At 36.0% G+C, this 12,066-nt stretch overlaps 2 protein-coding genes across 16 annotated transcripts in view; one reads left to right on the forward strand and one right to left on the reverse strand.

Moving 5' to 3' along the window:
* LOC105230077 (TOM1-like protein 2) overlaps nt 1–12,066 on the reverse strand; it is a 245,553-nt gene that overhangs the window by 26,719 nt on the left and 206,768 nt on the right. The gene's annotated exons all lie outside the window — the stretch shown is intronic.
* LOC105230130 (translational regulator orb2) overlaps nt 1–12,066 on the forward strand; it is an 82,148-nt gene that overhangs the window by 18,245 nt on the left and 51,837 nt on the right. For 8 of the 15 annotated variants that reach the window (XM_049457587.1, XM_049457598.1, XM_049457599.1 and 5 more), the window contains 2 exons: nt 4,431–5,037; nt 5,166–5,473. In XM_049457587.1, the coding sequence (XP_049313544.1) occupies nt 5,013–5,037; nt 5,166–5,473 (333 nt within the window). In that variant the 5' untranslated portion in view covers nt 4,431–5,012. The remainder of the gene's footprint in view (nt 1–4,430; nt 5,038–5,165; nt 5,474–12,066) is intronic. The other 7 variants (XM_049457596.1, XM_049457593.1, XM_049457595.1 and 4 more) reach the window with 2 other exon arrangements.

A 12,066-nucleotide genomic window follows, 5' to 3' on the forward strand; every position in this document is an offset into this window, starting at 1 on the left:
AACAGCTGCTGTCAGCTTATCTTCAGTTGCTATTTTGTTTTGATGCAGCGATTGCCTCGCGCCGGTTAGTCATTTGTACTAATTTAGTTTACAATAAAAATGAAATGAGGGAAATACCGCTTTACTCACAAATGAAGAGCTCGCGAACATGCCATGTAGGAAAAGAAACTGCAAAGCATCTTTGTGTATTCAAATTCATAATAGATATTCTATTGAAAAAGTCCAGGGCGTTTGCTTCTCAGAGGATACAATGACTTGAATATCACCAACAAAATAGTTTGTAAGCATATTTTATTTCATATCGCGGAACCACAATGTCTAACTTAGGTTAAAATGGAAAGATTTCATATTTATCGATAATTGATATCATCATAACACATAAAAATCGATATTTTATCATGGATGCTCAACATTATTCGATATATTCACGCCACAATTTAAGTTCAATTAATGGTTTTTAATATCTATCGATAATCAACATCGTCGATAACACAAACGTCGGTATTTTAGACATATCGATAATCGACATCGATGACAACATATAAATATCGATGATAATAATAAAATTTTTAAAGGTTCTCAAATTTAGTTCTACAAGCATATTGGGATTTTTCTTAAATATTGTATGAGAGATCAAAGGTATAAAATCAAGAACCATTAAAAAACTCAAAATAGCAACAAATATAATTTATAGAAAAAATATATATTTTAAATGATTTTGGGAATAAAATAATGTATCAATGTCACATTTTTGTATAATTAAATATCCCCAGAAGTGTTCAATAAAACCTATTAATTTTAGAAATACATGGGAAGATATTACCCTTTCGATCATAATATTGATTTATATAGTCTATAATTAATAAAAATCGACGTTGATCGTTAGTTTCTGTGATGATCGATTTCGATAAATTGCTATCATCGCTAATTTCCAGTAAATTTAATATAATCGACAGTTAATGGAAATCTTAAATCGATGATTATCGATACTTTCTGCGGTGATCGAATTCCATAATTTGCAATCATCGCTAATTTCTCGTAGATTTAATATAATCGATAATTAATGAAACTAAAATCGATATTTATCGATAATTTCTACGATGATCGATTTAAATAATTTGCTATTATCGTTGATTCTTAGTAGATATTTTCGCTTTCTCTCTTCTCTATGACGCTCATTGCTACACTAATGTAATATTTTAAGTCCTTCTCAATTTGATTCGAAACCATCTGTAAATAAGAGTGTCTGATTTTCAAAGTTTGAATTCAGTTCCTAGAGTTGACTATTTTCCTATCGTGCACTTGTGGAAATATTCGGCACATTTTAATGTTCTTAGTGTCAACAAAAAATAGCAACGTCAGCTGGCTTCGTCAACGCCGCAAGAGTGGCCACGGCAGCAGCCTCAAAGAGTGCTGCTTAAGCATTTAGTGTAAAAATAAATATAATGACCGAAAATATAAATAAATATCTCATATGTGCGAGAAGACATGTATGCAAGCAGATAAATCTTCATGACTGTATCTTTTAACGCATTTGTTCGGTCATAAGCGGCAAAATGTAGTTGATGTTTTTCATGGTGCAAAGTGTCGTAAATAATTATGGCTACCATTGCACAGACTTTGTAGGTGTTGTTGTTAAGGTGGGGGACATCTTTTCGTTTCATTGGAAATGCTCAGAAATTATTCAATATTACTGGCAAGACTCGTAATTTAGATAGAGACTTGACTGCCTCATGGCCTACCGATATTTGTAGTCGAATTTTTTACTAGAACGAAAATTGTATCAACAAATTATGCGTGTTATAAAAAAATTAATATCTTAGCTCATTCTTCGATAACGAATCTAATCGTTTCGTTTCACTTCTCAAAGCTAAACACAAAGTGACATAATCGTTCTAATTACTCATTTGTATCAAATCTTTGTTTATACGTCTACTTTCTAATATGTATAATTACACCAAAAATATATTGGCTTTCGTTGAATTGATCCAAAAAATTAAGGCTTCTAAATTCTTCAATTAACTACACTTATATGTAAATCTGTGTCGAAACCTGTTAGCTATAACAATATAAATTAATTAGCGTCAATCGCATATCCGAATCAGATTTCAATGATATTTAGTCGTGAGAAATAAGAAGTTGTTGTAGGTGTTCAGCCTTGGTGTAAGGTTTATTCAGGTTTTATGAGGAATTCGAAACTTTGTCTTTCAAGGCTTTATTTCACATCTTTTGTTAGTGCTTCCTCGTGATTTTTGAAAGCAAATTTGATGTAAAAGAAATGTAAAAGGGTGATTCGAAAATATCTTGATATTCCTATGAGAGTTATTCGTTATGCTCCCCTATTCCAAATACCGATCCTAGCAACAAGACCGTTGTCATATAATTTTTGACCAGCAGGGCTAGTGTTGTTACACACTTTTGTCTTGCAATACTGTACGTTAGTGGTTTTTGTTGCAGGGTGTATCTAGTCCCCGTGTGGGTGGGATTGATTGTCATGGAAGTCATGTTACAATGGGGTTGAACCATAGGGGGGAGAGGGGTGTTAGATAAGTGAGATTTGCTGGACATGCAAAGAGGTGGTTACAGTGATGCAACGACCCGTTGCATGCTGGACATGTATTTGGTATGTCTATGTCGATTCTGGGTAAGTCGAAGTTTAACCTGCTAAAGTATTCAGAACAAAGTTGCGCAGGGATCATGCTTGGAGATGAGTTCATTATGTTTCATGCTTATAAATATTCAACCGGTGACATCAAGAAGTATCCTGTAACCTTCCTGAGTGAATTATATTGACACGTCAGAAGCTTTCTCATCTGCCTTTCACTGCATCCAGGCGACCATATCGGTGCGGCGTTGTTTATGAGCCGGGTGACTGCCTTGTATGTTGCCAACAACGGTTTTTTGTCTCGTCCCCATGATCTGCCGGGCCAGCGAGCGTAGCCTGTCGTAAATCTGACGTCTATAGTGACAATCATCTGCGTACAAGAAAATGGAAATTTTCTTTTGTGGCCGTTGGTTGACGTCTTCGTGATCATTATAGGTGGACGAAGTGTAAACTGTCAGAGCTTAACATTTTCTCTGGTGGTGGATTTCACTCGGAGAGCTCCGACAAAATATATACCATCACCGCATGTCAGCTTATTGACAATGTCCAGTCACAACTCCTACAATTGCGAATTTTAGTACACACTTCATAATTTTGTCTATAAAAGCCTTTAATTTATTTTCCATAAGCTTTGAGCGAGGACATGTTTGATGGTTTGCACACGTTCTTTTGTCTTCAAAAACTGCTCATTGCTGCCATATAAACTAGACGGTCAAAATTAAGTTCTTGTATGAAATAATAGTGCAGAGATATTTTCCTCGAAATCTGAAATGAACCTTTATAGCATATATGTAAGTAGCTGCCATACTATCTGACCTAGTAATATCAATAGAAAGACCCTTTTTTATACCCTGTAATGCTATAAAAAATGCAATAGTGGAGGGGATTATACATAGCTTCGTTGCAGTCGAAGTTAACGCTTTCTCTTGTTTACAAATAATTAGGCTTCTGTTGCCTACATTTAGGCGATAAAAACCTAAATATGCATATATTACATTAATTAATGTTAATTTTAATTTCAAATATTATTAAAGTAACACAAAAACCGTTACCTACAATGAATAATAATATTTTATTTAGGTCTTAGAAAGGTTAAAACAACGGTAAAATTGCGCTTACAAATAAACTAAGGTCCTAAGTAACGTGTTTAAGCGCAATTAACTGCACCTGCATAGACTCATATCTTAGACCTGTTTGCAACAGCTTAGTTGCTAAGACTAGCTGTAATTAACATTATTTTAATTTACACATACCGGTACTATTATTTATATTCAACTAATTCACAGAATATTTTCTTTTATCTACTTCTCGGTGTTGCTGTTTTGCTGTGCTGCTGCTTTGTCTAACGCCACGCTCTGCTTGTACGCGAACAACAAAAACATTCCCACCATGCAAATGTGTATGCAACAATCAACTCACTGCCAATTCAACGAATAAACCAAAATATAAATAAATCATTTGAACTGATGACCAAACAACCACACATACACACACACACATCTACTTATGTTCGTATTTACGTGTGTTTGTATGTGTGTACATAAATAATTATAACAATTTGGCCAATACTCACTGAACATCTCTTATTCTACCGAATTTGTTGTTATCACTGCGGTTACTCAATAACGCGCATGCCAAATTACAAAAACAAAAACAATATATATGTGTATATATACGAAAATTATAATTTTTCCTCGGTAAATTGTGTCTTTTGCTCTCCCAAAACCCATCTTCAATCGCGTGCTCACCTTTTGTATATATGTATATATTAATGCCAATATATACATATATATGTATGTATGCTTGTGCTGCTTTCTAAATTTAGGGCATCTTGAGTAGCAGCAGCAGCCAGAAAAAGCACAACCACCGTCGGGACGCACGAGAGAGCAACGTGTGGACATTTGTAAGTAGTCGACCGGCGCTATTGAAGGAGAACGCATTCGCTGCAGTTGATGTATTTCACTTCGCGTGCATATATAGCATGTTGGCAACAGATTTATTATTTGTGTTGAACTAGAGTTGCGTAAAGTTTGCACCGTTTCGAGGAAATCGAAACTCAGCTGATTTGCGCACCGTTATATTACCAGTGCAGACGACGGCATACGGTCAGTTAAAGTTGGCAGTTGAAAGACTAAATAAATTTAGCATACTAAAAAAGCACGAAATACCGCTAGAAGGTGTTAGTGTTAAGCAAGCCACTTAATTGCGTTGCAAAAGCAGACAACTGTTATTCAATCTATAAAGCGACGAGTTAATTCATGCTCTCTTGATTGTTTCGTCGGCACCGCTACAAACTGCAACAACGACGACGACGACGACGAGTTTAACAGCAGCAGGCACTTCGTCGAGTAACGTGACGACCGGCTAACAGCAGCAGCGGACGCTTGGGAACGCGCACACACATAAAATGGATTCACTTAAAATTCCAAAAGGTAATACCAACGCTGTGGGTAACACTCTAAACAAATGCCTTTTAATGCGCCAGACGTCACACATACACTTATGTATGTATGCCAGTATATGTACTAACATGTGTTTCTTTGTTTCTTTTGCCTTGCAGGTGGAAATAGCAATGCGTCAGGTGGCGCCGGCGGCAAACCCACTGGCAGCGTACCAATCACCGTGCGTTTTAATGCCGGCGATGAATGTATTGATGATATCTTTCAGTCATTTCACAATAGCAACAATAGTGGCGGCGTTGGTGCGGGCGTTGTTGCCGGCGGCAATGGCAGTGTGGGTGGTGGCGGCGGCGGTGGCAGTGCTGGTGGTGGTGGTGGTGGTCCGAACGCCGGCGGTGGGGATTCCCTGTCGAGCAGCCCATCGCAACATCATCAGCTGCAGGCACAACAAAATGTAAGCGCCTATCAAGTATGTATGTATGTATGTATGTTCGTGTGTTTTTGTATGTCTGTTTAACGTAATTAAAATAATATGTATAAATTATGTGTTACACACATGCATGCACAGGTGGTTTGCACATTCTCATCCTTGTTAGTTGTATAAATATTTTCATTAGATTACTTTTGCAGCGCATTCCATTGCAAATATTATCTCAAAGTCATAATTGTGGTTGTAATAAGTTGTTTTTGTTGTCGTTGTAGTTATTGTTGTCGTTGTTGTTGTAGAAGTCATTCCCCAAATAATATTGTGTAATGCTGTCGAGGTAACAGTTTTGGGCGGCATATTCAAGTCCAGGTCCGTTCCAATTTGGTAAAGCCGATTCCACATCCGTGGACCGCATTGCCGTGGGAACGGTATTAGCTATTCTCCATCCGTTATTTACTTTCATAAATATAATTCTCATAATTTTGAGCTTGATGAAGTAGAAGTTAACACTTAAAGCCACAGATTATCACTCGTTTTTCTTCTCCGATCTAGGCTTCTATTGCCGGGAGCTATTGAGTGATTTTTCGACCACCCTCTAGACCTCTCTCAATAAATGTGCATTTACAGAATTTAATGTATTTTCATAATCAGCGATTAATTTAAAAAAAATTTGGCTTCTCTTCATCCCGTATCCGATCTAGAGGATCTCCAGGGGGACCTCCGAAAAAAGTTGTCTGACAGTGCGGAAGCCAAAAGGATGTATTTTTACTGTAGATAAGTACTGGTAACGGTCGAAGGATCGAAGGACGGACAGTCAAAATTATGATTTTTCACAAAATGACGGCTTGTCTGTTTGTATATACGCAAACTAGTCCGTCAGTTTTTGAGATATTGAATTGAAAATTTGATCATGCTCTTTGCTGCTCAAGAAGCTGCTCATTTGGCTGAACCGCCGATATCGAAGAGCTATAGCATCCGTTCTCACGACAGTCGGGTGTAAGTAACCGGAACGGAGAGGGTTTTTATCCGGCCAAGGACTGTCAATTCAGCACCAAGTCTCGAAATTATTTCAGAAATGCTTTTTGCCGCTACAACAACAACAAAACTATAGCATATACATAGCTGCCATTCAAACGGATCGATCAAATCAAGTCCTTGTATGGAAAACTGTTTCATTTGGCAAGATATCTTCAGGATATTTGCAAAGCATTGGCTACAAACTGTTGGCCAGTTACATTTTTGGTCTCTATTTTACAGTTAGTTGGTATAAAAAATGCACCTGTGAAGGGTATATAGCTTCCAAGCAGCTGACTTTAACACTCTTTCTTGTTCTTGTGTTTTTTCTATCCATGACTGTGTTATCGTTATCATATTCTTTATCCGTCTATCTTCACTCTGCAATAATAAACAATTAAACATATCCCTTCAAATTCTGAGAAAGTCTATTATAGTACTTCTATTTATTGATCCATTACAAAAAGCCCTTACGTCGGCAGTTTTCGTTCTGCATAAAATCGCTGGCGACCACTCGCCTGCATTTCAGTTTGTTTGTTTCAGTTGACGTTGGCATTCGTGCAAAACAAGTTCAGTGTTATTTCATATCGCGATTTCTGGCTGCCGGTTGTGCCGTTTCACTAAATATACAATCTTGTTCTCTTTAATATATATAGACATATACTATATGTGCATATATAGACATGCATATGTGTAATATCGAGTTATACAAATATGTTTTGAGTGAGTCATGCAAGTATAATATACCATAGCTTTGAAGCATTTTTTGCATTATACACGAAATATTCTTCTGCAACGCATTTAGAAAATAAAGTGTCTCAATTTATTTGACTTTGTTATCGATCGCGAATCGCAGGTTTGTGCTTTTTTTAATCAGTGGTGTTGAATTATATTTTCGTTTGTATTCTGATCTATAGCATTGATCAATTGTAACAAAGGTTCGGTTTTAGAAAACGTGTTTTTTATTTGAACACTCCCACTTTTGGGTGAATTTGACTTTCCATGTAATACTTATCATTTTAATCGTCTTTAGTGATACTTGTAGTTCTGCCGAAAAGTAAATTATTGGGAAGGTGTGTTTGAATTTGTGTACGCAAAATAATATTCCCTGCCATGTTTTTAATATAAAATTGTTACATAACAGATAAACGTGAAGTTCTGTTAAAGGCGAAGATATTAGAAAATATAAAAAATATGTTATTTCCGCCCATCGGATGTTGTTGTGGCGGCGGATCTGTTCCGGTTACGTAGATCCGACTGTTGTAGGAACGGGAATCGGCCAATCGGAGCAGTTAACTTAACATTTTATACCCTCATGACATATTTGACAAGAATTTAATTATTAAATTTAGAAAGATTAAAGCTATACACTAGTGCGGTCCTAAACGGATACTGGGTTAAGTTAGGTTAAAAAGGTCGACCCCTCCACAAATTTGTTTAGGTGGTTGTTATCTATTTCGGCTATTTCACCAGGTCTGCCGAAGATAAAACCGCCGATATATTTCAACCTCGGTGTTCCAAAAGGTGGCCAATAAAGGAGAAAGGCTTGAATGTCTTCACCTTACCTTCCTTCATACAAAGTTGAGCGTTCGGAAAAATTTTCATCTAAAGGTTACTAAAAAAAAAAATACTAGAAAAATGGAAATTTTTTGGCATAGTTTAGTTAAAAAATAAGCGATAATCTCTTTCGCTTTGTCACGTGACTTTTTAAAGATTGAATACACTTTTTCAATGTCAGACGATGGCCATCACCTTTCTTTGCCGGTGAAATTCATAGTTTTACTGTTCTTTGAACTCTGATATGTACTCGGGATCCATGTTTTTTCGACGAAAACTGGGTAAAGTACTAGAACCTTTGCTTACAGTACGAATAAAACTATAAGATAAACGTGTTATAGTAGGTCTGTAGTATTTGAGGATGAATTCGAAAAATTTGCTTGTTAATAGTCGCGGACTTCAGGCGTACACTTCGACTTTAAGCAACACCAAGAGAAAGGGTAGTCAAATCTGGAGATCTGGTTGGCCAGCCAGTGTCATCTCTTTTTGACCATTTCCGCGATAGTTGGGTTTACATAACCGGAACGAACCCGGATTTTTAATCGGCCAAGGACTGTCATATTGGCTGTGTTTCTCAAAATTTTTTGAGGAAAACAATATGGGGATCTTTCTTCCAATAACTGAATAACTAGATGCGTAGAGCGACATGATACGTGGTCTTGTTTAAACCGTAACAGTCGGGTCTTTTTTCATGCATTTATTTTCCGGCAGTCATAAGGATCCATGACGTATCGATATCGATTTCCATCGACTGTTTTTTTTTTTTTAAATAGGACTCAATGATTGTTTGGACCAAATGGAAATGGAAACAGTCACTTTTTTCGACGTTTTGCCACCCGTTTTATGGCCCGCCAAAAGATATTTACTACCAAAGTGAAATGTGAATGTTAAAAAGGAATGATGGACCTCCGATATGCACCTATTTCCGGATATAATTCCGGTGTGAAGTGTCTCATAATTAAAATTTTACTGAATTAATGTTTACAGATTTTATTTATTTGATTATATTAGATGAGGATTGCACCGCGACCTAAGGTCTATTGTGCCCTCTCCTAACGCTCACAGCTAGCCTATTAATAAAGTCTATTAATAAAACCCAATATACTGCTAGGTGCTAGTGAGGCGATGTGATACTTATTTGGAAACATGGATCTAAAGGTCTTTATCCTGCGTCTGCAGACTGCTATGCAGTCAATTTATTATTCATATTAGTTTCAGGCTCCTGTCGCAGAACCGGCAATTCGCAGTAGGCCCATGTTATAAGTATTTCTTGAGCCTACAATGGCCTGTGTAGAATGCAACAAGTAGCCTGAGTTTTTCCCTTGGGAGGTTTATTACATATTTAAACCTTTTGAGGTTGTAACCACTCGTTAGCAACTTGGCATGGCACATAACTAGGAGTTGTTGCCAATGCTTATCCCTACCCACTGCTTCATCCTTGCGCAGCAGCTCCTTTATGGTGTGGGACCGCCTGAACGATTTCGGTTCTACCTTGTTGAGGGATGCTGCGGAGTGGACAAGGTCATCAGCCGGCTATAGCTTTGTGAACTGGCACCCAAATAAAGTGCACTTGGTTACGATCTGATAGACTGTTCAGTCTTCTATACACAACTGAAAAATATTTGATAAGTTAGTAATCTTCAAAGTCGCCAAAAATGGCTCATCCTGTCTTATATTTGAATTTAATAAATTAATATGTTATATACATATTTATTATTGTATCTATATTTTACATAAACATTTATTTCTCCTTCTCTTTATTTATTTTTGTTTTTTCAAACCAATAACTTTTTAATTCGTAAAATTTATTTGCAAGTCGCTAAGATTATTTTGGCATTGAAACATAAGTGTCTCATGATTTATAAAAACACATAAATAAGCATCCGCTACTTTGTCAAAATCTTTCCGCTCATTAGCGATGATAGAGGTCTGCCATTCTGGCGAACGTGTCTTGGCGAGAGCACATCATCCTCTTCCTTTCCTCTTCCTCTTCCCCATCATTTTTATTTTATTGCTTTTTTGCTATTTAAATTATATTTTATTGCCAAGCAAATACAAATAACTGTGTGTACATGAGTGCATGCTAATTTGGCGCATGTGGCATCTCTTTGATAGCAGGTGTTTAACGAAGCAATTAAAATAATTGATGAGTAGTGAAATATATTTAATTGCAAAACGAATTAAATGAAATATGGTGTGTACTTTACAAAAAACAAAACAAAAAAACTAAGAAACACATTTCGCTTTGTCACCTTTTTCGCTGTTGTAAAACGAATTTGAATGCGCACTCAAGAGTTATGCACCTAAGTACATACGTATGTGTGTGTGCGTGTAGAACAAACATTTCGGAATGCACTAATTGTTTAACAATATATTGTGCTTGTAAATATTAGTACATGTACATTTGAGATTTTTTTTTTATTTTTCTAGATTGTAAGAAACTTCATTTGATAGTTGTTTTAGTACTGAAATATTTATATGTACATGCTCCGTATATACAGGGTGCTCTATATGTTATGTCGTAATGTAAATGTTAAATAACTTTGACAATTACTAACTATTTTTTGTTTTAGAAAACTCGCTTGAGTACTTTTGTAACTATCAATTGATTTACCCGAAAGAATAACTAATAAATGGACTCATTACGTTTTAGACTTTCTGCTGCTGCTGTTGTAAAAATTACTTATTTGGGACGAGATAATCTAAATGAGATCTTGAACAATAATCCATCCCGAATTTCGTGAAGATATCTTGTCAAATAAAATATATATTTTATTTAAATTTTTCTATACAAGACCTGATTTTGACTGGTTAGTTTTTATGACATCTATATGCTTAGTATGTAGTTCGATCTGAAAGATTTTTGCTGATCGCGAACATTATTTTAGGCAATGATCCATATTGAATTTCGTGAAGTTATCTTATCAAATAAAGAAGTTTTCCATACCCAAACTTGATTTTGGGCGGTCACTTTGTATGGCAGCTATAAGCTGTAATCAACCAACCTTAACAATTTTATTTGGAGATCGTAACGTTGTCTTAGACAATAATCTATGCCAAATTTCGTGCAGAAACATTGTCAAATAAAAATGTTTTCCATACAAGGACTACATTTGGAACGATCAGTTTGTATGGTAGCTATATGCTATAATTGTCCGACATCGGCGTTTCCGATGAGAAGCTTTTTGTTGAGAAAATGATGTGTGTAAAATTTCAGATAAATACCTTTAAAGCTAAGGATCGAAAAAAGTCCATATCGATGAAGAAAAGATCCTTATGGCTACTGCTTGCAAAAACATTGCAAATGTTTGTCTTTAGAAACTCGAAATGGTCGGAAAGAAATGAAAGACATAGAAAAAAAACTTATTTTATTTGATACTTGATTAATCTTGTACTCAAAAAATAGTCCAAATAAATTAAGAAGTGCTAAATTAAATAGAATTATCTTAACCATAAAAGATGGTTAAGTTTTCTAAAGTTATTCAATGTTTCAATATCGAGAAAGATGGCAAACCCTGTACGAAAACTAATTGGCAAATTGGAGCTCCCAAAATGGTTCATATTGGTTGCGAAACTCTTAAACTGTAGTTATTTTCTTGTTGTAAACAGAGCTTTTTATTAATATTCACATATAAAGGGTGATTTATTACGAGGTTCCCTGCTTTTTAAAGAACAAACACAGAAACTTCAAATTTAAAGGGAAATGATTATTATCATTTGAAAAGACATTCCTTGGCATTTATTTTTTGAAAATTAACTCTTTCAAATGTTGGCCGCCTACGTCTCGGATGGTCCGTCCATTGAGTTCAATTTTCGATGACTCATTCGAGCAGTTCCACTGGTAACTGACGAATGATACACGTCTTGCTCCAAGTTTTGAATCGAAGCACGCCAAGGCATGAATCCGCATAAACTTTAGACTTTACATATTCCCTCAGAGAAAAGTCTAACGGTGTGATATCACACGGTCTTGGTAGTCAATCGACGGGCCAAAAATGTCGGCTAACCGAAGAGTTCATCAGTTTTGAAGAAATATGACCCAATGGTTCCACCAGCCCACATTC

Source organism: Bactrocera dorsalis, chromosome 5 (assembly GCF_023373825.1).
Source record: "Bactrocera dorsalis isolate Fly_Bdor chromosome 5, ASM2337382v1, whole genome shotgun sequence".
Taxonomy (NCBI): domain Eukaryota; kingdom Metazoa; phylum Arthropoda; class Insecta; order Diptera; family Tephritidae; genus Bactrocera; species Bactrocera dorsalis.